Below are 27158 nucleotides of genomic sequence, written 5' to 3' on the forward strand. Positions count from 1 at the left end.
CAAGAAAGGTGACTAATGGGAGAGTTCTTTTCTCCTCTTTCTCCCCAATCCCAGCTTGTCCTGTTATTCACCACATCCCCACATCATTGATCCACTTGTTCTAATATCTCCTTAGTCCAACCAGACAAATTCATTCTTGGTCTCTTTGTCTTACCATCCTTCATCTCCTCAGAAAACCCCTACAGTAGAATTACCACAAAGCAAACTTTGGCTTCAAGGTGAGATCCACAGTCTATGGCTTTATCACCTCTGACATGAATTGCCAGAAGATCCTATCACATCAGTTCAGTGCAATTACTGGAAATAGTAACTGGATATATAAACAAGGAAAGCATGCAGAGTTGACCACCACAACCCCTAGAGGTCTCAGAGCTTTTTAAAAAACAACACTCCTATAGCATTTCCAAAGAGAACTTTCCCTATAGATGATACAGCAGAGGACATTTCTCCTTGAATCTCAAAACATTACCCAGTATGGCATCATCTCATTCTCAAGCCTGTTCCAGCCCTCTGCAGAGCTATGTTTTAACATCAAATATTTAAGACCAATCCTTACTTCTTAACAGTGTTATGGTCAAGCCTTCATATATCTGAAAAGAAAACAAAGTAAAACAATTCTCTGATGTTACTTTCCTAGAGTGGAAACAAAGTAGGTTATAATCAAGTCACAGGTACTATATACATTCAGTTTACCAGATAACCCCTGTCACTGTTAGTAACTCAATAAAGCCAATGACACTGGCGCGGGGGAGGGGATGTGTGCAAATGCATGACCCCTTGACTGCTCTCTCACCTCGTTCTGAGAAACAGCATCATTTTTTAGAATGATCAGGTTCCCGGCACTCTGCCCACTTTGGCCTGTGGGGTGCCTGCTCTCACTCGCAGCTGCTTGGGCTCCCCCGGGCCCCAGTCCTGTCTGTGCCCCTGTGTTATAAAACATGAAAGTGTCACTCCCTGAGCCTGCTGTCAGACAGGCCTTGTAGCAGTAGGTCTTGGTGAGGGAGCCATTCCCGCGCACTTCAATGAAGTGCGGCTGCACCTTGAGGCCATGCGGTATCCTGGCCTCGATATTGTTGTTGGCCTGTTTGTTTAGTTCAGCGGGGCACCGCTCCCTCACTCCACAGAAGCCCCCGCAGCACGCGGTCCCATACGCGGTGTAGCGGTAGCACTTGATGATGCTCAAAACAATGATTGTCAAAAGGAATATAAAAGACACTGTGCTTAATGCTATGATTAGATAGAGTGTAATTTCAGAGTATGTCCGAGGACTCTTAACATGTCTCTGAGTATCAGGGAGGATTCTGGAGACTCTCTCCACCACAGCCACTGTAATGGCCACGGAGGACGACAGTGACGGCTCGCCATTGTCGCAGACCACCACCGTCAGGTTGAAAGTCGTCCCACTCTCATCTCCCATCTTCCTGGTAGTCCTAATTTCTCCTGTGTGTAGCTCTACTTTAAAGAGGTCCAGCTCAGAAGTCTGGGCCAGATGGTAAAAGAGCCAAGCATTCTGGCCAGAGTCTGAGTCCATGGCTATGACTTTGGTGACCAGATAACCAGCAGGGGCAGTTCGAGGCACCATCTCGATGGCTGCGGACGCATTAGTTGAGGTAGGGTACAGGATGTGAGGGGCGTGGTCATTCATGTCCACCACGTACACATTGGCGGTCACAGTGCTGCTCAGGGGTGGACTCCCCTTGTCCTGGGCCTCCACAGTCACAAAGAACTCCCGAAACTTCTCATAGTCAAAGGAGTTGACAGCATAAAGGCTGCCACTGGCACTGTTAACGGAGACATAGGAGGTGACCGGTAGCCCTTGAACCTCCCTCTCCAGGAGGGAGTAGGTCACCTCCGCATTCTCCTTTTCATCCGGGTCTGTGGCTTGCACAGTGCAGAGCAACACCCCTGGCAAATTGTTCTCCTCGATGTAGATGGAGTAGGAGTCCTGTCCGAAGCTGGGTGGGTTGTCATTGATGTCAGAGATCTCAACCTGCAGCGTCCGCTGGGATGTGAGCTGTGGTACTCCGCCATCCGCGGCTGTCACCGTGATGTTGTAGGCAGCCACCCGCTCCCTGTCCAGAGGACTGCTCACCACCAGCGTGTAGGAGCTTCCAAAGCCATTCAGTCGGAAAGGCAGTGAGGCCTCCAGGCCCAGGCTCACCTTCCGGTTGAGGCCCGAGTCCTGGTCGTTGACACTGAGGAGGGCCACAACGGTGTTGGATGCAGCGTCCTCAGGCACTGGGCTGTACAGGTCCGTGAGCACCACCTCTGGTGCATTATCATTCACATCCACGATGTCCACCAACACCTTGCAGTGACCCACCATGGGCACGGGACCCTGGTCGGTCGCCTGCACATAGATCTGGTAGGAAGAGGCCTCCTCATAATCCAGGGCTCCACTTACCCGCACTTCCCCAGTGCTGGCATCGATGCTGAAGAGCTGCCTCTCCCGGTCCGACGTGTAGCTGCTCAAGGAGTACCTGAGCTCGCCGTTGGAGCCCTCATCCGGGTCCGAGGCATTCAGCTTCACCACCAGCGTGCCTGGGGGGGCGTCCTCCCGGAGCTGGACGCGGTAAGTGGACTGGTCGAAGGTGGGAGAATTGTCGTTAGTGTCCAGGACACGCACAGAGATCTGTGCCGTGCCCGAGCGGGCTGGACTGCCCCCGTCCACAGCTGTGAGAACCAGGTGGTGCAAGACTGCCTGCTCGCGGTCTAGGCCCTTCCGCAGCACCAGCTCCAGCACCTTACTGTTCTCCTGCAGGGGTTTAAGGTCCAGCTCGAAGTGCTCGCTGGGGCTGAGCTCGTAGGTCTGCACCGAGTTGGCGCCCACGTCGGGGTCCTGCGCGCTCTCTATGTGAAAGCGCGCTCCGGGGGCCACCGATTCGCTTACCTGCAGCTGGTAGTCGGGCCGCGGGAAGCGCGGCGAGTTGTCGTTGATGTCCAGGACCTCCACCTCCACGGCGCTCACCGCCACGGGGCTGTGCGCCAGCACTTCCAAGCTGAGCAGGCAGCGAGGCCGCTGCTCGCACAGCGCCTCCCGGTCAATGCGCTCGTTGACGAAGAGCGCGCCACTCGTCAGGTCCAGCTCCAGGTAGCGCGGACTGGGCGCACCCAGATGGTTGATGCGCAGGCAGCCGGGCCCCAGGCGCCGCAGCTCCAGCCCCAGCGCGCTAGCCACGTTGCCCACAGGCGCGCCGGGTGCCTGCTCCTCCGGCACCGAGTATCGCAGCTGGGAGGCCGCTGGGCCCAGCAGCAGCAGCAGGAGGGGCAGCGGCGGCAGCAGCCAGGACATGGGCGGCCGGAGTCGCGGATGCTCTGTCGCCCCAGGTCTGGGGCCCGCCAGCTCCATAGCCACCGGCCGCGGCGGAGGTAGGAGCCGGGCAGGGCCGGAGGCAGCAGTTTTCCCAGCCGTGCTCCACGCCCGGGCCCCGCCTCCGCCTCCGCTAGTGCCACCGTGCGCCCGCTCCCCCACGGCTCACGCGCTAGCAAACGCCGGGGGCCGCTCCGCTCGTCGGCCCCCCGGAGGGCTCCTGGCCCCGCCGCCCCCGCTGACTCTCCATATCCAGCTCCTCCGCTCGCCGCACAGTCGCTCCGCCTGGCTCCGCTGCCTGCCCGTCGCCGCCGCCGCCGCCGCTGCCGCCGCCGCCGCCGCTCCAGGGGGAGGGAAAAGGAAGCAGAAGGGGAGGGGGAGGAGTGCTCAGCAAGTCCGGCTCCGGTTCCGCACCGAGGTGGCAGACGGCGACCCGGAGTGATCGGTCGCTCCAGCCACTCCAGCTCCGGCTCCTTCACCCTGGACCCGCGGGATCCCGGCGGACCGCGGGAACGCGGCCACTCCCTTTCTCCCTGCCCCCATCTCCCTGTTCAGCCAGTCTCCACCGTCCCTCGGCCGCTGAACGGGTTTCGTAAGGAGATTATTCTAGGACAAGCAGTTATGTCTCTAGGACTTGGGCTATCACCTTCCCAGGAAAAGATTTCCAAGCGCAATTCAGGAAAATAAACTCGGGGCCTTAGCTAAGTATGGGCACCTGGGCGGCGGCTACATATTCAAAAGAAACAAACGCAAGGAAGGCGCTCTGGGGTTGCTGATGACGGGAATTGTTCACCTGACCCCAACCTTTTCCCTACAATACTCCTAAATAGTGCAGAAAGTGTTCAACTCCTGGGGCAAAGGGAGGGGGATGGCAAGTGCGGTTCTCTTCTGCGGAGCAAGCCTAAAACTAACATCCTGGGATCCCAGTACTCAGTTCTGCTCGTAGCCAGGGGCTTGCTTTCAGTGTGTACCTTGGCAAATAACCAATATTTCAAGTTTTAAATTTTTCTTTCAAAAATGGCTCCATGAAACTGCAGGCTAAGGTCTTATTTGACCCCTTTATATCAGAGTGGGGACATCTGGTAAAATTTTTAAAAAATTCTTTCCTCGAGCTTTTCCTTCTTTTACTTCAAATCTTTTAAATTCATCATCCAAGACATTTTCTTTGTTCTTTCAAGAGTGTTTTTAAAATTTTTCTTTAACAGATGACAATGTCTTCAAGAGCCTGCAAAACCATTACATCAAGAGGGTTACTCTTGATCTCCCAAGCCAGGCTGGAATTTGGACTCCACTGAATGCTTTGCAGTGAAAAATCTGCTGTTATTAAGCAAACTCTGGGAGGCTGGGATTTCTCTTACAACAGCCAGCAAGTTTCAATGGCTACGGCTCCCCTTCCATAAATATGAGGCTCCTTTACACCTCTGGCCCCCCTTTCTTCTAAGACTCAACCTTGTATTGCTACAGAGACAACAAAAAGACAACCAGTTTTCTCTTCAGTGAACAAGAAAGCAAAAGGATCCGAGGAAGTGTCTCTGTGCTGTGTCACGGCCGCTGCTCTGCTCCAGACACCCACTCTTCCCAGGCCTTCTCCTCTCTTCCACAGGAATTTAAAATCCATTGCCCCACATGCAAAAAGCACTCACCGAAAAGTCCTTTCCCTTTCTCATCTCCCAGCATCCTCTCACTGCTAAGATCTCCCTCTGTGGGTCATTTTCTAGCTCCCGGCTGGAATAAAGCCAGAATGAGAGCTGACATTTGGCATTCTTCCCTCCTTGAGGGGACAGGTGAAGGGGCCAAAGCAATGATCCTGACACCCAGATTTCAAAGGCCTCAACTAGCACATCCCTTCCTTCCCACCCACTAAGTTCACTTGCTGACAACACTCCACAACCTAACCACTTTTATTCCAGAGATGCTCCCAGATTCCTCCTATCACTGCTGCTTCTTATTTGTCCTCTTTGTTCCTTCAAGGGTGCAGAGTGGGAAGCAATTTCCATCACATTCTATTCCTGTCTCCTTTCTTAGGTCTCTGGCTTCTCCCTCTCTGTCTGCTTCCTCCCCAAATGTCCCTACAATAACTCTGTCTCTGTTTGCTATGGTAATTTGATCTCAGAAAGCCTTAAACTCTCAAGTGCATGAATCGTAGGCCTGGCCTGTGTCTTCACCCATTACTTATTTCTGAAAATAAATGGCTTATAAGTGGAATCAAGTTAGAAGTTGTCAGGAAGAGTGACCTTTTCTTCTCTCATCTCCTCCCAGGCCCTGACGGTCACTGCCACCTCTGCGCACAGCTCAGAAACCTGGCCACTGGGTACTGACCATGCGTGGATCTGTGCCCCTGAAAAGATCACAGGCACTTAGAAAGAGATTAAAGTGACAGAGGCTTGGTGAAGTTTTTAATGGAAGCCCCCAAGTGTCACATCTCTAGAGAAAAAACAAGGCTTGTCTTTTAGCAATTTTGCCATCTTTCAGCAAGGACACCTGCCAGGTTGTCCATTTTGATGTGTCAGGATCATAAGTTTCAGCTAGTATTTACTCCCTTGGTGACTGAGAAGGCAAACAGGAAGCGGACACAAATCCGCCATCTTTTCGAAGACATCCTACTACAGAGATTGTCCTATATCTGGCACTACAATGACTTTGTTCCTCACACTATCGTACTCAGCCCCTTGCCAACCTTGCTAGTTGGTGGAATGAGGTTGCTTAGATTGCTGGCAAGTGCCCTGTCGACAATATGAATGTTAATGCCTTGACCACTTCTTCCCTTGTTATGTACTCCTTCCCTTGGACCTTCAGGAAGCCCTATTAAAAAGCAGAATAGCACAGGGTTTAGGAACACAGACTTTGGAGTCAGTCATACACTTGCCAGTGACTCACCGTGTGGCCTTGGACATGCACTGAAACCTAAGCTTCAGTTTACTCATTTTAATCAGCGAAGACAGACGATATTAAGTAAAACTCATAGGGTAGTTATGATTATATGAGATGATGTATTTAAAACAATTTGCATAGTGATTGACAAGTATGTTTTAACTATTATTATGATTAAAATGCAACCATTTATCACCAAATAATACCTTAGTTGATAGTCTCTACATAGCATGGAGGAAGTCAATGATGATAGGAAGCGGAGTGTGCACCAAAGTTAAGCTTTCCCAATTGCTTCTAGAGCTTATCCTATATTTTGAAGACAAAAACCATTCCCTTTCTATATCACTAAGGAAAAGGGACTTCTGTCATGAGGATTCCTTCAAGGGATTTGCTTCCTCACAAGAGATTCACCTTTTTTTAAAAAAAGATTTATAAATTTGAGAGGGAGAGCGTGTGCACAAGTGGGGATGAGAGACAGAGGGAGGGGCAACAAGGAGACTTCCCCCTGAGTGCAGAGCCCCATGCGGCGCCTCAATCCCAGGACCTGAGACCATGACCTGAGCTGAAGTCAGATGCTTAACCAACTGAGCCACCCAGGTGCCCCCAGAGATTCACCTTTTTAGGATATATGAAAATACTTTAGCAACAGAGCACAGCAGAGTTCCCAAACATGCTGTAATCTCCAGCACATAATACAGTGCTTGGCACTGGATCCCACTAATAAAGTTGTTGGACTCTAAAAAAGGTTCTGCCCAAAAGTATTATGTGATCATTCTTTCTACTTTATATTGTAATTATAAAGTACAAGTATTTGCTGCTTATAACTAACAAGAAAAGTGACAGGTTAAGAGAAGTGCCATGATAGGCAAGGTTTTGTGCCATGGTAGGCACAGTTTTGCTTATCCCCATGGTAGACAATAATTTTGAAATAGTATTCCTCAATTGTATCCCTTAATTGTATTTGTAAAATGCATCTATCATGAGGTCATTGGGCACAAGAGCAAAACCAATCACAACGACAACCGAATTAAGCCTATAAGAAAAATACTGGCACTCAGTGAACTCTCCTAATTCACATAAATTTGTCCTTTATTATTGCATCATTACAAATAATTTTACTTTGAAATGATCAGAACCAGGGGCGCCTGGGTGGCTCAGTCGTTAAGCGTCTGCCTTCGGCTCAGGTCATGGTCCCAGGGTCCTGGGATCGAGCCCCGCATCGTGCTCCCTGCTCAGAGGGAAGCCTGCTTCTCCCTCTCCCACTCCCCCTGCTTGTGTTCCCTCTCTCGCTGTGTCTCTCTCTGTCAAATAAATAAATAAAATCTTAAAAAAAAAAAAAAAGAAATGATCAGAACCAAACTATCTGGAGTCTTCTGGCCGTAGGGCAAGGGGACATACTCCATTAGTTTGATCAGGCTTTGGGCTGACCATGATGAGAATATCTGCCAAATCAGGAAGGATCTAATTTTCATTTGTAAGATGTATATTTATGTTGTTCCACAAACTGAGTGCATGATATATAATTTAAAAACAGACACATGAATATCCCAATGTTTAGTGCAGTCCAAAGTTATTAAAAATTTTCACTTTGTTATAAAGGAACAGGACTTCTAATCTTTATGCATCTCCAGAAGTAAAATACTTTCCTATATGGTTACAGCATTCTCTACAGGTATAGCATCCAGTGGATGGGGAGATAAAAAAGATTTTTCATATAACATGACAGCTAAATTTTTTTTACTTTCCCTTCCCTCCAGAAGGCATTAGCTTTCAGGGAGAGATCTCTAACCTCTTTAGTTCTGAGAATCTAATATACTGTTGATTCTTGACTGAGGCATCTAAAAATTGCTTAGAATAAACAAAGGGACTCAAAATATCTTTGGGTGAGTAACAATAAAAGGGGAGAATAGGTTAAAGGATTAGGACAGACAGTGTAACATTAACAGATAAAATAAAACTGTTCAATTATTTTGTGGCCATGCTTATCTATCAGTATTCTCAATGGAGATAGCCTAACAAAAATCATAGAATGTTAAAGGTTGAGAGATATTCAGAGAGTGTATCACCCAAATTCTTTATTTTTCATTGAAGGAAATGTTTAAACAAAATTTGAACCTCAAGATCAGTGCCAGAAGTTAGTCAAGTGTCTTTAACAAGATAAATGATCTTCTGGGGTAATGGAAGAACTTACAGATGTGACCAGGGAACCAAATTTCCTATTTTTTTTTTAAAGTGCCATTGAGCTTGATATAAATTCCTTTAAAACTCTAATATTAAAAAAGTGATTGTTTATGAGCACTTAGAAATGAAGGCATTCATGCTAGGGACTACTTCGGCTTAACAAACCTTGAAACATCAAACCAACTGCATAGACTTAAAAAAAATATTTCACATTGGCATTTTAGATTTTCAGTTGCTAGAATCCTTCATAAGGGAAATGCTACAGGCATAATCTCTCCGAAGTTCATGGAGACGGTTAAACAAAATCTCCCAATATAACCTTGCAGACAAAATGAAGAAAGAAAGGCTGCAAAAGAGTATAATTAGGTGATTTCTTAACTGTTTGAATAACACTGCCAAAGAGTGTTTATTAATGGAATGCTTCAGAAGGTTAAACCTAAGTGGGTGGATACAGCGATCCACTGACTGGTCTTACTCCATTCAACATTTGATCAATGATTCAACACAAGGAAGCATTAAGTGTCCAGGCCAATCCAGCAATAAGTTGAGCTCTCTGGAATGAGAACAACTGTCTAGGTTAACCATGTTTCTAATTCACTGAAATTAGTACCAGCATTCTATCTGAGATTCAGTACATGCCAGAAATTCCTAAGTTTGTATTTAAGCTAACTTCTGGCTTCTAGTATTGCCATTAAAACTTGTTCCCAGTTTCCATTCATCACTTGAGGCCTCTTATTTTAATAGAAATCCTTCTCTGGCCTTGTTTCTCCTTGTAATTCTTGGGATTTTAGCCATAGAATGAAATGAGATGGGAATCTGGCACTAAAGAACATCTTTGTTCCCAAGTGGGTTTTAGCCAAAGCATTCATTGATTTGGATACTTTTTTTTCTTTCTCAAAAAAAATATACATATTGTTGAGGTTCCTTGAATTTGAACTGTTTTCCAAGATATGACCTGAGCTCAGTCTAAGTGAAGGCCATAATTTGCTTGCTGCTTGGAAAAAACAAACAAACTATACCTCTCAGATATATCTCAAAAGTATCTGTTCGTATATTCAAAGTATGAGGTAATTGTTGGCTTTTGGGGTCCCTCTTTCATCCTGATGCCTTAGCACTTAACAGTTATTATTTCTATACATATTATCTCATTTAATCCTCACAAGAGCACAGTGAGGTTGGTATTGATGAAGATACTGGATCAGAATCTCCAGGGAACTTTTTTCCATGCCTCTGTTTCTCGAGATTCTACTATAATATCTGACCACTACACATGCACTCCTGATTAAGAATTGTATTATTTGGGGCACCTGGGTAGCTCAGTCGGTTAAGCGTCTGACTTCAGCTCAGGTCATGATCCCAGGGTCCTGGGATCGAGTCCCGCATCAGGGTCCCTGCTCAGCAGGGAGCCTGCTTCTCCTTCTGCCTGCTGTTCCCCCTGCTTGTGCTGTCTGTCTGTCTGTCTCTCTCTGTCAAATAAATAAATAAAATTGTTTTAAAAAAAAAAGAACTGTATTATTTGGTCTCAAGAGCTATTAATTTCCAAGTATTTCAAATGGGATCCTATTCAATTCTTTCCATAACTACAAATTTCTTTTTCTTTTAGAAACTTCGATTGGATCTTCTGAATTTTTTTAATGACTAGACTTGATAAAATTGTGATATAAAATAAATTTGTATTTCATACCCCAACCTCTCCTTTCAGTATCATCGTCCCACCTACGATATTCTGCCTAAATTTACAAATGGGGTTTTACAAATGATTTGGACTTTTCTGATACAAATCCCACTCACGTCTTCCTTGAGATAGATTTTGTTAACATAATTCCTTCAGCTGTTATGTACACAATACATTATAAGGTGGGTAAAATATAAATCCTCTAAATTAGCTAAGTTAAGATGTAGTGTGTTTTCTGTGAATATTAAAAGATCCTTTAAAGAATTTTGATGAGATAATTAAGGTTATCTAAAAAACTTTCTTCATCAAAGGTCCTTTTGGGGCACCTGGGTGTCTCAGTCAGTTAAGCATCTGTCTTTGGCTCAGGTCATGATCCCAGGGTCCTGGAATCTAGCACCAAGTTGGGCTCCCTGTTCAGCGGGGAGCCTGCTTCTCCCTCTCCTCCCCCCTCGTGCTCTCTTTCGCTATCTCTGTCTCTCTCTCTCTCAAATAAATAAATAAGCTCTTTTTTTAAAAAAGCTCCTTTTATTCAAGTTATTCAGGAAAGACATTTAGATTCTTCAATTTTGTGGTAACCTCAGAATTTTTTACAAAGCATCTTTTAGGTAGTAAGATCTAGGATTAAATTCCACGAGCAATTATAGACCCCCAGCTCCTTCAAGGTTTTTAATCACATTGTATGCTAAAATCATGCACCTAGGTAATGCCCTCTTCTAGTACTCCTGTTTAAAGTAAAACCAGATTCTATGATTCAAGATCTAGCTCTACTGTTTACTAATTATGTGTCCTTAGAAAAGTTGTTTAATTTCCCTAAAACTCAGCTTAGTAAAATAAGAAACACATAGTACTTACTACAAACATTTATTGAGATAAAGCATGTAAAAATTTCAGTATATAAGTTCTCAGTGATTATTAGCCAGAAAAAAGAAGGGGTAGCATAGAGATAGAAGTCTCATGAAATTATCCAAATAACCTGAGGAGAAGGGAGGGATGAGTCAAAAAAATTGGGAAATCCAATCTTCTGCATTCTCTTTTTTTATATTACAAGCAAAAAAAGCATATTCTACCTAACTGACAGAATAAGGTAGAGTGAAAGAAAATCTAGTACTGGTTCTATTTATACAGCATCTCTGAACTAATGGTCTCAAAATATCTTAAAATCATTTAACTTGATGCATCTAACTTTCAGCACTGAATAGGAAAAAAAATATACATAAAACTCCCCAATCAATCAACACTTTAACCTGTGACTTTTCTTTATCTAAATCTATTGGAGAATTCTCTAATAAATCCAGTGAACCAAAGACAATGGAGTGGTAACTTTTCCAAAGATATAAAATTGAGGCATAGAATAGTGCAATAGTTTACTAGAAATATGGAGTTGATTTCAAGCAGACATGGGTAAAAATCTCACTTTCTCTCTTTCCAATTCAATGTTACACCTATTATAACAGAGTTGTCACCCTAGGATTTTCAATATCCTTTACAATTAAAATTTTATCACAGCCTCCCATGATTAGTTGTCTACAGTACTCTTAAGCTAGACTAGTATTCCTTTGATCCAGTTATTATAAGCTCATTTAAAAACTCAGCTGTATATGAAACATTTATTGGTTTATAAATCAATATATACATAGGATATATTGGACAGCTCTGCCTCCTAGGATATGTGGATTTAAGCTACCAAGAGTTGAGAAATAAAGAGGATTTTCAAATTACAAAAAGTCATTCTTTCCAAGGGTCAATAATGATGTGTTAAGAAAGTAGCAATCATCTCGATAAAGTCAGGCTGTGATTTCCTGGGTACAAGGATGAATATTACATCTCTGGATGAAAACGCTGATTATAATTCTGAGAACTTGGCAATTGTAGGATGCAGACGGACACAGAAAATTATCATTAATTATTCCCAAATCTTAATTCCCCCAGGACCAATATATTTTGCAAAAAATTATTAAAGGATTCAATGGTGTTAAACAGGAAGTGCCAACTTGGAAATACAGGAAGTAGGAAATCACATTTATCTCCATATAATTATTTCAGAAACTCTTGTACGTTGGTCTAATTAAGGAAGATTTAAATTCAAATTTATCAAGCACTCATAATCTAGTATGTGCCAATCTCATTAAAGAAATATTTTAATACGCATCAAGATTATTGAGCCAACATTAAAAGTGTATGGAGTAAACCCTGTAGGCAAGCAGACACTATAATTCTCCAACAAACCCTCATTCATCATTTATCTTAAAGGCAGAAAAGTTTGAAGGTCTAGATAAAGACATTTCTTTTCTTCCTTGATTTAGGTAAGTTTAATGGCTCTCAAGTTTTGGCATCCATAAGAATTTCTCTGTAAGGTGGTACCAATACAACCAGGAACACTGTACTTGAAAAATTTATGTGATTTTCAAGCTTAATATTATTTAGATATAATATTCACCATACACACTTATTTTGGAAACTTAACCCTTTAGAAATATGTGCATTGTATTTCCATTTAATTTTACCTTATGTCTATTCTTTTTTAAATTTTTAAATCTCAGAATTTGTAAAGAAAAAATTGCTTTAAGGTGTAAGACTCTTAATGGCAGAGATAAGTCAGAACAAAACAATCTCACTGTATTTTTATTAAAAGAAAACATATCCCAGCTGTCTCTCCAATGCAGATCTTCCATCCAAGAACTTACTTGGGGTGTCCAACTGGCTCAGTCCATAGAGCATGCAACACTTGATCCCGGGGTTGTGAGTCTGAGCCCCACATTGAGGGCAGAGATTACTTAAAGAAAAGAACTTACTTGATATCTGATATGATAATGAATTGGAATGAACTGTTAAAGTAGAATAGGAATGCTTTTATTCTTTGAGCACACATAGGTGATATTCTTGATTTTCTTACATAGAACCAACATCATTCTAAACAATAGTTTATTCTCCTGATGTTTGGAATATATGCATTAAATACTTGTTTAGACACACATACACACACACACACACACACACAACACAACACAAAAGAAAACATGTCCATGTTCAGATGCTGGGGAACTTTTCATTCATTCAACATTTATTGAACGTTAACTTTGTGGCAAGAACTGAACTAAATACTTAACCTCTGTAGCACTTTCCTGGTACCTCTTATGTATAGTTTTAATTTATATATTAAACTGGGGTTAGGTGTGTACATATCTTCCCTGTTCAACATGCTTAAGGGACAGAGTTTACTCATTCATGCTACAGATACTGAATGAATAACTATTATTGTCAGACAATCTGCTGGCTACTGGAGGAAATGGCAAAAGAAATAGACATGATATTGATCATGGAGTAGTGCAATAAAGGAGGTGGATGATAAACAAGTGAACAAAGTAGGCAAAAAGTGAAAATGTCATAAAAGAAACAGTCAAGAAATTACGATAAAGGATACCTGAAGGAAATACACTCAGAAATGGATATCAGCAAAGGCCTTCCTTAGGAGGTAACATTTAAAAACTGTGACCTGAAGGATAAGAAGAAGCCAGTCATGCAAAGACTAGTGAGGAGAGCATTACCTGCTGGGAGAACAGCCAAGTGTGAAGGTACTAAAGTAGAAAAAGTCAGGGCACACTTGAAGATTAGAAAGACGGTCAGTGTGGCTTAAGCATAAGAAGCAATGGGAGAGTGGCCTAAGATGGATGAGAAACAACCAGGGGCGGGATCTTATAGTCTTGCTCATTACCATAAAGAGTTTGGATTTTATTCCATTTATACCAAGGTAGTAAGCTATTGTAGGTTTTAAACAGTGCATGAGATGATTAATTGTATATATTGTAAAATACTACCATAATTGCTATATGGAGAATGATCTGTGGAGAGCAGGATTGGGGGTAAGGGTGCAATTACAAGGATACTACGTCTGTCCAGGGGAGGTAAGATGGTGATGTGGACCAAAGTAATGGCTGTTAGTCGAAGATGGACACCTGTAAACTAAGTTTCAGAGGTGGAATTTATAGGACTGATTAATTAAAGAGCAATGACAAGCTACCCTTTAGAGAGGGAGCTGTCAGGAATGACTCCCCAGCTTCCACCATGAAGAACCAGGTGGACAGTGGAATCCGTTTCTAAAAAGACTGTGGGAAGAGATGGCCTGAGCAGGTCTGGAAATCAAGGGTTCAATTTTAGACATGTGTGAACTGCCTGTGAGAAAGCCAAGCAGAGATGTTAGGTGATCAGACAGGAGAGTTTGGAACTCAGCAGAAGGGTCTGGGCTGAAGAATTTATTTATTTATTTTTTTTTTAAGATTTTATTTATTTATTTGACAGAGAGAGACACAGCGAGAGAGGGAACACAAGCAGGGGGAGTGGGAGAGGGAGAAGCAGGCTTCCCACCAGGCAGGGAGCCCGATGCGGGGCTCGATCCCAGGGCCCTGGGATCATGACCTGAGCTGAAGGCAGACGCTTAACGACTGAGCCACCCAGGCGCCCCTGGGCTGAAGAATTTAAAATTACAGTGGCACCTGGGTGGCTCAGCTGGTTACGCCTCTGCCTTTGGCTCAGAGCCCCGCACTGGGCTCCTTGCTCAGTGGGGAGCCTGCTTCTACCTCTGCCCCAACCCCTGCCTGTGCTTTCTCTCTCTCTCTGCCAAATAAATAAATAAAATCTTTAAAAATTAAATAAAATTACAAATGAATAAATATTTTCTGAATGAATGTGGACACTGGGTAAAGGGGCAGAGTTATCCTTTATCCTTTAAGAGTAGCTTCGTGTACTGGCCTTACTCTCCTTTTCTGCTATAGCAATACTCCTTATTTCTTATATATAGGTCCCTTCGTGAAATACTTACAAAATTGTACAGAAGACCTACCCAAAGCAAAGTGTACTTGGTGTTCTGGATATTCTTAGAAGCAACTAATAAAGGAAAAGACACCTGGGGACCACTAGCCAGTAAAAGTACAGCTTATCCTGCTGTAAAAAAAGAGCCTCTATTACACACATATGTGATTTTTGAATAAGTGAATACAACATACATATATTTTAGGTTTTTAAAAGACATAAATTTTGGTTATACTTCCTATGTGATTTATTTTTATTTTTTATTGGTCTTCTATTTATTTAATTTAGGTTCAATAATATGTGTCCTTGTACAAAATTCAATTCACCCAGAATTGTAAAAAAAAAACAAAAACAAAAAAAAAGTGAAAATCCTTCAAATCCCGTTCTCTTATAGACTACACCTTTAATAGACAATTGTATGTCCTGGCAGACTTTTACTTATACATATATAAATGTATAAATGTCAAAATGTAACCATATGTTGAATAATGTCACATGCTTTTCCTTCATCTATTGAGATGATCGTGTGATTTTTATCCTTCATTTTGTTAATGTATGTCACGTTTAATGATTTGTAGATGTTGAACCATATTTGCATCCCCAGAATAAAAACCACTTAATCATGAAAAAAAAAAAATGTAACCATACTCTATACAGTATCATGAACCTTTGCTTTTTTATTTTTACGTAACATATATGATGGATGGGGTGCCTGGGAGGCTCAGTTGGTTAAGTGTCTGCCTTTGGGGTGCCTAAACTTATGTTTCATTCTTAATAATAGCTAAGAATGGATATCCACCTATGTATGGATATTTCATAATTTATTTTTACTCCATGATTGAATATGTAGGTGCATTTCTGAAAGTGTGTGCATGTATATGCCTGTGTGTTTATTCTGAGAGATACTTAGTTAAAAGTATGCATATTTAATTCTTAGTTAGACAGGCCAAAATGCTTCCCTAAATTTTTGTGCCAGTTTATACTCTCAATCAATAGTAAACAAGCCGGGCGCCTGGGTGGCTCAGATGGTTAAGCGTCTGCCTTCGGCTCAGGTCATGATCCCGGGGTCCCGGGATCGAGTCCCGCATCGGGCTCCCTGCTAGGCGGGGAGCCTGCTTCTCCCTCTGCCTCTGCCTCTCTCTCTCTCTCTCTCTGACTCTCATGAATAAATAAAAAAATAAAAAATAAAAAAAATAAAAAAAAAAACATTTAAAAAAAAAAATAGTAAACAAGCCAATTCATTTACTTCGATTTGTCTCCAAAATTCTTAGTTCATGATGTAGTAAAGAAACACAGAATCACCTTCACAGCAGTATTTTGTTTTCCTTAATAAAAAGGTCTCACATTATAATATATTTCATATGACTTGCATAAATCCTAAATGCTCACTGAAAAAGTCTGCTTACTTCTTTGAATTTATTTTACTTAAATCGACTAGTTTCATCATAGTGTTTCATATCATCTTTACCCTATATCCAACAGGGTTAAAGTTTATTCCTTTAAGAACATATATTTCTTGATATCTCACTCTCCAGCCCCTTTAGCCAAAAATAAAGAAATTATTATACTTAGTTCTTGGACAAATGTGATATTTAAGCAAAAACTTAAAACATAAGATCTGAAGCTGAATCCTGTATATCTAAGTAAGGTCACAACAGGCCTTTCAGAGAAAACAATGTAGCCTCTGGACAAATTCATAAAGTAACTCTTTGAGAGCTCTTGAGAATAAGCAAAAGCAGGCAGATTTGAGGGGAAGTGGGAAGGAGTCAAAATTTGGAGAAAGGGATTAGCATGGAATTTTCATTGCTTTGGCGTGCAGGTCATGATTGTGGCATAGCATGAGGAAGCTAAAGTTCTAATAGATAGCCCTCAGTTTCTCTTGCATGAGGAACAAGAGGAAGGAGCCAGTGGCAATAAGCAAGCAGGGTGGGGGAGGATACTTGAACTAGAGAGAACCAAAAAAGGGATCTTTAAAGTCTGTACTTGAATTCTTTCCACATATCTACAGATCCCTGAAACACACATATAGAAAACAAGGCTAAAGCTAAAAGAACTAAACTAATGAGCTATTGCCCATCACAAGCAAGAGAGAATTTATATTTTTAGTCTAACCAAGTTTTTCCTCTACTAAAACAAAAACATTAACACCTTTCAGAGGAATATAACAGAATGCAGTCTCCACAACAAAACATGTATAATATCCAGGACACAATTCAAAATTTCTTAGCATATAAGGAACCAGGAAAATGTGATGCATTTTCAAGGGTAAAGACCATTTAGAAGCTCATCATCATCAAACCTGAGATAATGCAGACAGTGACTTAAAAGTAGCTACTATATTTAATTAGGTAAAGGAAAATATGCTGGTAATGAATGGAAAGAAAGTAAATCTTAGCAGAGAAATAGAAAATATAAAAAAGAGCCAAATGGAAATTTAGTACTAAAAAGCAGAATATCTGAAATAAAAATGCACTGGGTGAGCTTAGTAGAAGAATGGAAATAACAAAGGCAAAATGCAGTGAACCTGAAAATAGAGCAATAGAAATGATCAAATATGAATTAAGAAAGAGCAAAAGAAATGAAATAAAATAAAGTCTCAGACACCTATGGGACAAGATAGGAATACAAATAATGAATATTATTAAAGACCAAACTTTAACCCTACTATGATGAAATCAGACAATATCAAGATATCTCATATGTAGGTAATTGGAATCCTGAGAGGAGAGTGAGAAGAGAACCAAAAAAATATCTGAGGAAATAAGAACCAAAAATTTTCCATATTTTGTGAAAAACATAAATTTGCAGATTCAATAAACTCAGCCAAGCCCAAACAGGATGAATATGAAGAAAGGCACAAATGAACACATCACAGTCAAACTTCTGAACCAATGATAAGTTAAAAAAAACCTTGAAATCAGCGTCCCTTACCCCCCAAATGGAGAAACAAAAACAACCATATTACAAAAAGGGAACTCAAATAGCTATAGAAAACTCAGAAATCATAGAGGCTGGAAGACACTGGAATAAAATCTTTGAAATGCTGTAAGAACAAAATCTATCAACCCAGAGTTCTATATCATCCAAAAATACATGAGAAATAAGTACATTTTCAGATACAGGAAAAGGAAGAGAATCGTTGCAGCGCATATGCATTACAAGAAGTGCTAAATGAAGTTTTTTTGGGTTGAAGTGAAAAGATACTATGGGGAAAATCAACTGTTTAGGAATAAATTAATCACAGTGAAAATGGCAAATATCCATATAAATAAAAATGACCTTTTTCTTCTTAATTTTTTAAAAATACATAATGACTGCTAAGGCAAAAATTATAATTTTGTCTTGTGGGGTTAATATCTTTTGATATTTAATACTAACAAAAATTATAACATAAGCAATAGCATAGGAAGAGCTAAATGGTTTTGCACAGTTGTAAAGTTTCTATGTTTTATGAAAATGGTATTCTAGTAACTGTGAGTAGACTGAGGAAAGTTAAGAGGTATGCTATAATCCTTAGAGCAACCACTAAAAAATGAAAGTACATGTATAGCTAAAAATAGGTATATCTAAAAATGAAACGATATTAAAAAGAATATTCTAGTAATTCAAAAGACAACAGATAAGGGGAAACAGAAGAAAAAATAAGAGGGGACAAATAGAAGACAAATAATAAATATATTAGAGAACACAAATTCAAACATATCAAAAATTACCCTAATGTTATTGGACTAAACCCTTCAATTAAAAGACAGAGATTAGCAAAATGGATAAAGGAACACGATCCAGAAATATTCTTTCTACAAGGGCACACTTTATGTATGTATGTATGTATTTAATTTTTAAAAAATGTTTCAAGTTTTTATTTAAATTCTAGTTAGTTAACATGTAGTGTAATATTAGTTTCAGGAGTAGAATTTATTGATTCACCACTTTCATATAGCACCTGGTGTTCATCACAACAAGTGCCCTCCTTAATACCCATCACCCATTTAGCCCATCCCCCACGCACCGCCCCTCCAGCAACCCTGTTTGTTCTCTACAGTTAAGAGTCTGTTTTATGGTTTGCCTCTCTCTTTCTCTTTTTTCCCCATGTTCATCTGTTTTGTTTATTAAATTCCACATATGAGTGAAATCATATGTCATTTGTCTTTCTCTGACTTATTTCACTTAGCATAATATACTCTGGTTCCATTCATGTTCTTGCAAATGGCAAGATTTCATTCTTTTTTATGGCTGAGTAATATTCCATTGTGTATATATACCACATCTTCTTTATCCATTCATCAGTCAATGGACATTTGAGCTCTTTCCATAATTTGGCTATTGTTGCTAATGCTGCAGGGTGCATGTGCCCTTTTGAATCAGTATTTTTGTATCCTTTGGGTAAATTCCTAGTAGTACAATTGCTGGGTCATAGGGCAGTTCTATTTTTAAATTTTTGAGGAACATCCATACAACTTTCCAGAGTGGCTGCACCAGTTTGCATTCCCATCGACAGTGTAAGAGGGTTCCCCTTTCCCCGCATCCTCGCCAACACCTGTTGTTTCCTGTGTTGTTAGTTTTAGCCATTCTGATAGGTGTGAGGTAGTATCTCATTGTAGTTTTGATTTATATTTCCCTGACAATGAGTGATGTTGAGCATCTCTTCATGGGTCTGTTAGCTAGTCAAAGATTTTATTTTTTTCTTAAGTAATCTCTACACCCATGTGGGGCTAGAATTTACAACCCCAATATCAAGAGTCACATGCTCTACCAAGTGAGCCAGCCAGGCGCCCCACAAGGGCACACTTTAAATTTAAAGAAACAGAAAGTAAATAGACCAAAAGGGATATTCCACGCAAACACTAAACATGAGACTGGAATGGCCACTTTAGTGTCAGATAAAATATACTTCAAAAAAGAAAAAAAAAAAGTATTAACAGCAGTAAAGACATATTTCATAATGATAAAGAGATCAATAAATAAGGAAGTTTTTAACAATCATAAATGTGTATATATGCCTAATACCAGAGCTTCAAAATGCATGAAGCAAAAATGGACACAATTAAAGGGAAAAAAAAAATAATAAAGATTTTAACACTGCTCTCTGAGCAGCTGATAGAACTAGAAAAAACCATTAAGGACAATCTGAATAATAATTGTATTTATAAATCACTACACCTGAAGACTGCAGAATACACATTCTTTCAAGTGCACTTGGTACATTCACCAAGATAGACTGCATGCTCGGCCATAAAACAAGTCTCAATAAATTTTAAAAGACTGAAATCATGCAGAGAAGGTACTCTCTGACCAAAAGAGAATTAAATAGAAATCAAAAGCACTAAGATATCTGGGAAAACCAAAATATTTATAAATGTGAACATATTCCTAAATAATCAATGGATGAAAAAATAAGTAAGAGAAATTAGAACACCTTTTTAAATGAACAAAAATAAAAATACAGCATCAGAATTATTTGTTTAATGCAGATAAACAGTTCTTACAGGGAAATGTATAGCTTTAATTTTTTATATTAGGAAAAAAATGTCTAAAATCAGTTACATAAGAATCTGCAGAGAAAAGCAAACACAAAGTCATAATAGAAAGCGAATAATAAAGATAAAAGCAGAAATCAAGAAATAGAAAACAGAAAAACAATAGAGAATATATCAACAAAGCCAAAAACTGGCTCTTTGAAAAGATCAACAAAATTAATAAGTTCCTAGGTAGACTAATCAAGAAAAAAAGAAACAACACAAATCACCAATATAAGGAATGAAAGAGATACCATCACTATAGATTACACACACTGAAAGATGAGAGAGTAGTATTAACTTTGTGCCAACTAATGTGACAAATTAAATAAAATGGATATTTCAAAGAATTTCAATTCTCTGAAAAATACAACTTAACAAGATTAACAAAAAACAAAACAAAAAATGTAGTGTTTCCATTTTTAATTGAAAAAATCTATTATAGAAACTGAATTCATTCACAAAAAGCTTCCTAAAAAGGGGGCGCCTGGGTGGCTCAGTCGTTAAGCGTCTGCCTTCGGCTCAGGTCATGATCCCAGGGTCCTGGGAATGAGCCCCGCATTGGGCTCCCTGCTCAGCGGGAAGCCTGCTTCTCCCTCTCCCACTCCCCCTGCTTGTGTTCCCTCTCTCCCTGTCTCTCTCTCTGTCAAATAAATAAAATCTTAAAAAAAAAAAAAACTTCCTAAATAGGGCGCCTGGGTGGCTCAGTTGGTTAAGCAACTGCCTTCGGCTCAGGTCATGATCCTGGAGTCCCAGGATCGAGTCCCGCATTGGGCTCCCTGCTCAGCAGGGAGTCTGCTTCTCCCTCTGACCCTCCCCCCTCTCATGTGCTCTCTCTCATTCTCTCTCTCTCAATAAATAAATAAAAATCTTTAAAAAAAAAAAACAACAACTTCCTAAATAGAAAACTCCAACTACAGAAGGTTTCATTCAAGGAAGAAATAACACCAATATTACACAGCCTTTCAGAAAACAGAGGAGGAATGAACACCCTCTCAGTCATCTTATTGGGTCAGATAATACCAAAACTGGACAAAGACATTAAAAAAAAAAAGCAGAAGGAAAAGAAAAAAAGATGAGAAAGTATGTACAAATATCTTGCATGAACACAGATGTAAAAATATTTAACAAAATATTAACAAATTGAATCCAACAATATATAAAAAGATAATTATCATGTTTAAGTGGGGTTTATCCAGGAATGGGAGTAGTTTCAACATTCAAAAATCAATCAACATAATTCACGATATTAGTAGGATAAAGGAGAAAACCTTATTTTCATTTCAATAGATTAAAAAAAAAAGCATGTGACAAAATTCAACAACTATTTGTGACAAAATTCTGAGCAAAACAGTAATAGAAAGGAACTTCCTCAATTAGAGCATTTATGAAAAATCTATGGCTACCATAATACGTAATGGTGAAATATTGAACACTTGCCCCCTAAACTGGAAATGAAGCAAGGATGCTTGCTCTTAACACTTCTATTCAATATTGTACTGTAGATCTTAGCTATTGCAATAAAGCAATAAAAAGAAATATTAAATATAAGTTTGGAAAAAAGAAGTGGAGTCTTTATTTCCAGATCATATGACTGTTCACATGGAAAATCCTAAGAAATCTTACACAGCTGATTTCCAAACTTATAAGCTACAATATAAAGACAATCTACTATTGGTGAAAGGATAGACATATAGATCAAAGGAATGAAATAGAGTCCAGAATGAGGTCCACTGATTTTTTTTACAAAGATGCCAAGATAATTCGATGAAAAAAGTAGGTCTTTTCAACAAATGGTTTATAGGATATTCGAATAGAGAAAAATAAACCTAGACACTTACCTTACACCATTCACAAAAATTAATTTGAATGGATCAGATAACTAAATCTAAAAGCTAAAACTAAAACTTCAAGAAGAAAACATGAGAGAAAACTGTGAACCTGGGGTAAGCAAAAGTTTCTTAAACAGGACACAGAAGACATAATAAGACAAAAAATAATTTACCCTTATCAAAATTTAAAACTTTGGTCTTCAAAGGACACTATTAAAAAATGAATGGGCAAACTACAGAACAGAAGAAAAGATATGCTATAAATATATCTGATATAGAACTTCTACACAGATTTTTACAACATAATGATAATGAGACATGCAAACCAATTAAAAAGGGCAAATAATCTGAACATACTTCATAAATGAAGACATACGAATAGAAGCACATTTAAAAAAAACACTCAACGTGATTAGTCATCAGGGAAATGCAAATTAAAACTATAATGAGATAATGGTTCACACCCATTCGAATGGATAATATTAAAGACTGACAATATCAGGCGCCTGGGTGGCTCAGTCGTTAAGCGTCTGCCTTCAGCTCAGGTCATGATCCCAGGGTCCTGGGATCGAGTCCCGCATCGGGCTCCCTGCTCCGTGGGAGACCTGCTTCTCCCTCTCCCACTCCCCCTTCTTGTGTTCCCTCTCTCGCTTTGTCTCTCTCTGTCAAATAAATAAATAAAATCTTAAAAAAAAATAAAAAAATAAAGACTGACAATAGCAAATGTTTGTGAGGATATGGAACTGAAACTCCTATACATTGCTAGTGAACATGTAAAATGATGCAAATACTTTTTTTTTAAAGATGTTATTTATTTATTTGACAGAGAGAGAGAGCGCCCATGAGAGAGAGCACAAGTGGAGGGGAGGGGCAGAGGGAGAGGGAGAAGCAGACTCCCTGCTGAGCAGGGAGCCCCGACGAGGCAAGGCTCCATCACAGGACCCTGGCTGGATCCCAGGACCCTGGGATTAAGACCCGAGCCAAAGGCAGACGCCCAACCGATTGAGCCACCCAGGTGCCCCAATGGTGCAAATACTCTGAGAAATAATTTGTCAGTTTCTTAAACCATAAAACCACTACAGAACCCAATCAGTGTACTCACAGGTAGTAGAGAAATAAAAGGGAAACAACATATATTCATACAAGGGTTTGCACACAAATGTGCACCGAAATCTTTTTTTTTTAATTTTTTTATTGTTATGTTAATCCCCATACATTACATCATTAGTTTTAGATATAGTGTTCCATGATTCATTGTTTGTGTGCACCGAAATCTTATTCACAGCAGCCAAAAATAGGAAACAGCTCAAAGATCCATCAACAAAATATATCACAAAAATGTGATATATCTATACAATGGAAATACTACTCAACAACGGAAAGGAATGAACTACTGAATATATACAACATGAATCAGTCTCAAAATCATTAGGCTGAGTAAAGAAGGCAGACACAAAAAGTCCATATTGAACAATTCCATTTATATATTATTCTAGAAAATGCAATTAATCTAACAGTGAGAGAAAGCAGATCAGTTGTTCTCTGGGGCCTGGGACAAAGGGAGGGAAATGAATGCAAAGGGACAAAAGGAAACTTTTGGGGGGGGTGGAAATATTCTGTATCTTCATGATAATTTCAAGAGTGTATACAATCATCAAAACTCACTGAATCATATACTTTACATGGATGCAATCTATATTAGCCACCTATACTTTAATATTAAAGTTGATAAAAATAAAGCCAGATACATTATGAATGTCACTATAAAAATTTAAGGTTCTTAAACCAGTGTGGATACTGCCTTTTGTTTTTTATCCTGCCCAAACTACCTTGAAGCACTAGCAATCTTAAAAGACAACGGGAAAAAGAAAAAAAGGAATTACTCATTTTCTTTAACTGCCTAGAGTTGTGTATCTAAATTTAGGTTACTTAATACCTTGGGGGACTCTGGGGATTTACAGTTTTTGTGCAATATTTTTGTATTATTTTAGATGTAAAACAAACTTTACTGATGTTACAAACAGAAAATAAAATCTTCAAACACAAAAACTAATTTAAGTTTCTCCTGTTCTTGGATTTCTAAAAGCCCCCAAGTAAGCTTTTGAATAGGAGACTATTCAGTCATTGTATAGATAAAAAATAGAAAAAAGCTCAAAGTAAATTCGGTCAAACCACTCTAGGGTACAACCTTCAGTAGAACATTTCATAAGAACAATAGATAAAATATTGATTAATTTATAAATGATATATAGAATGAAAATGGACAGTGTACTTCAGAGGAGAGGTAAAAGTGAATGAGGCAGATGGCAGCTGAAATAGAGAATATCATAACTACAAATATGAACATGAACTACTTTCAACTCCTCACTTATTACACAGACAGTAAATCTTGTTTGGTGGTAAAAATCAGTATGAACAAACTATTTGTGAGCCCCAGGGTCATAGATTATGAAGCACACTATATAAGAAGCAAAGCAAAGCAAATGCTTATGCTCTCAAAATTAAAAGGTCCTTTGCTCTCCACAGAGCTACAAGGAACATCATTATAACTCAGACCTATTTGATTTTTAGTTGAATAAAAGTTGAGAGGCGGGGCGCCTGGGTGGCTCAGTCATTAAGCATCTGCCTTCGGCTCAGGTCATGATCCCAGGGTTCTGGGATCGAGCCCCGCATCAGGCTCCCTGCTCAGCGGGAAGCCTGCTTCTCCCTCTCCCACCCCCCTGCTTGTGTTCCCTCTCTCGCTGTGTCTCTCTCTGTCAAATAAATAAATAAAATCTTAAAAAAAAAAAAAAAAAAAAACATTTGAGAGGCATCAGAGGTCACCAGCTCCGATTCACAACGCACCAGAATGCAGACAGCATGGCTATAATCTTCCCAATACTTTAATCTTTGGTGGTAGAGAACAGGTGCTTGGGAGATGCATTTCATCTTAAACACCTTAATAATTAACTATCTTGCTCAGGCTGTCGTTAACCTTAGGAGGTACCCTTTAAAAGCTTTGATAGAGATGTAGAATATGTCCTTTTTAAGAGAAGAAGCCAAATGTAAAATCTTTTTTTTTTCTATTACATGACATTTTCCAAATCAAAAGAGCAGGAATGAAAAACAAGGTCTGTTATTAACTTCCTCGGTGTCTATATTATTTCTAAGTACCGAGTTGGAGACTAGAGACAATCTGGCTCAGTTGGCAACTTGCAACTAATTATTGGACCTGATGGACTATTTTTAATATTTTCCAAAATAGTCCCAACTATGGCTAGAAATAGGAACCAAAGAGAATTATGTCTCAGAGAATAACTCATGACCTACAACATTTACAGAAGCAGATCCAACAGAGAAGTTAAGACAATATTCTTAATCACAATCATCAACAGAAAGAATAAGCCAATATTAGAAGCTGAGAGCATGAACAGATGTTTCTGGAGTGATAGGAGCTATACAGTGAAATAGATGATTAAAAGAAATACAGACAGTTCTAACGTCTCATTTCACAACTATGAAGGACTAGGCATAGATCACTACAGAGCTTCAACAGACTTGTAAAATACAAAAGGAATTTTAGGAGAAAAACCCAGCATTTTTCCCTTGTAAACACTCAAGTTGTTCAGGTGTTCTAAAGCAAGATAATCTAATAATTATTATTAAAATATGTAGGATGCAATTTACGATTATTTTATCTTCTTGATGCTCTTATCATTATGTAATGTCCCTATTTATAACTATGAAGTTTCTTGCCTTAAGGCGTACTGTAAGTGACATTTGTATAGCAGATACTGTATACAGTTTCTCTTTTGGTAAGTGTTTGCATGATATCACCTCTTTCCATCCTTTTACTTTCAACCTTTCTTTATCCTTTTAATAAAGGTATGTCTCTAATAAATGACATATGGTTGTTTAATTTCTAACCAGTCCCACCATCTTTATTAATTGGAATGTTTAGTCTGTTTACATTTAATGTAAATACTGATATACTTCAATTTAAATCTGTCATCTTACTACTTATTTTTTTATCCCATCTGCTCTAATTTGTCTTTTCCCTCATTTCTTGCCTTTTTATAGATTAAGTATATTTTTATCCTATTGTCTCCCCCATTAATAACTTATTGGTCTCATACTCTTTTTCAAAAATATTTTTTATTTATTCAATTGAGAGAGAGAAAGAGCGCGTGTTGCATGCACTCACACACAAGCATGAGCAGGGGTAGGGTCAGAGGGAGAGGGAGAAGCAGACTCCCCACTGAGCAGAGAGCCCGACTTGGGCTCCAACCAGGACCCTGGAATCATGACCTGAGCCCAAGGCAGACGCTTAACTGACTGAGCCACCCAGGCGCCCCACATATTCTTTTAATATTTTAAATGGATTACCCGGGAAGATATAACATGCATCCTTGACTTATTAAAGTCTAATGTAAATTTTTACTTTTACCACTTCTAGGATGACACAATGGCCTTAGAATCTTTTAATTGTATTAAATTTTAATTCTATTAAATCCATTAATTCTATTTACCTTTTTCCATATATGAGAACGTTATTGTTCTCATATATTTCAGTTCTTTTTATATTTTAAATCCTACTATGCATTATTGTTGTTTTATTCAGTGAATATTTACCTCACTGCTTCGTTCTTTCTTCCCTTCCTTCTTACCTTTCCTCCTTTCCCCCTCCCTCCCATTCTCCTTCCTTCCTTCCTTCCTTTCTATACTTCTTATGCTTCTATCTGGAAATATTTTCCATATACCTAAAGAAATCACTGTTTACCTCAGTGAAGATCTGCTTAGGATATATTTCCTCAGTTTTGGTTCATTTGAAAATAATTGTATTTACTTTCCTTTTTGAAGGATATTTTTGCTGGGCATAAAATTCTAGGCTTGCAGTTGTCTTCTTTAAGCCGTCATTTCATTGTTTTCTGGCTTCCATTTTTTTTTTTTCTTGAGAGCTCAGTTGTCAGTCTTGCTATTGCTCATTT

The 27158-nt window shown here is 39.5% G+C and overlaps 1 protein-coding gene across 7 annotated transcripts in view; it reads right to left on the minus strand.

Moving 5' to 3' along the window:
• The window catches only part of LOC118555470 (protocadherin alpha-C2), a 124840-nt gene that overhangs the window by 43459 nt on the left and 54223 nt on the right, over positions 1–27158 (minus strand). Inside the window, exon 1 of one of the 7 annotated variants that reach the window (XM_036123622.2) lies at positions 794–3927. The exons of the other annotated variants lie outside the window; for them this stretch is intronic. Coding sequence (XP_035979515.1) covers positions 794–3349 — 2556 coding nt within the window. The 5' untranslated portion in view covers positions 3350–3927. Of the gene's footprint in view, positions 1–793; positions 3928–27158 lie in introns of those variants that run through there. 7 annotated transcript variants of the gene reach the window in all.

Source organism: Halichoerus grypus, chromosome 2 (assembly GCF_964656455.1).
Source record: "Halichoerus grypus chromosome 2, mHalGry1.hap1.1, whole genome shotgun sequence".
Classification (NCBI taxonomy): Eukaryota; Metazoa; Chordata; class Mammalia; order Carnivora; family Phocidae; genus Halichoerus; species Halichoerus grypus.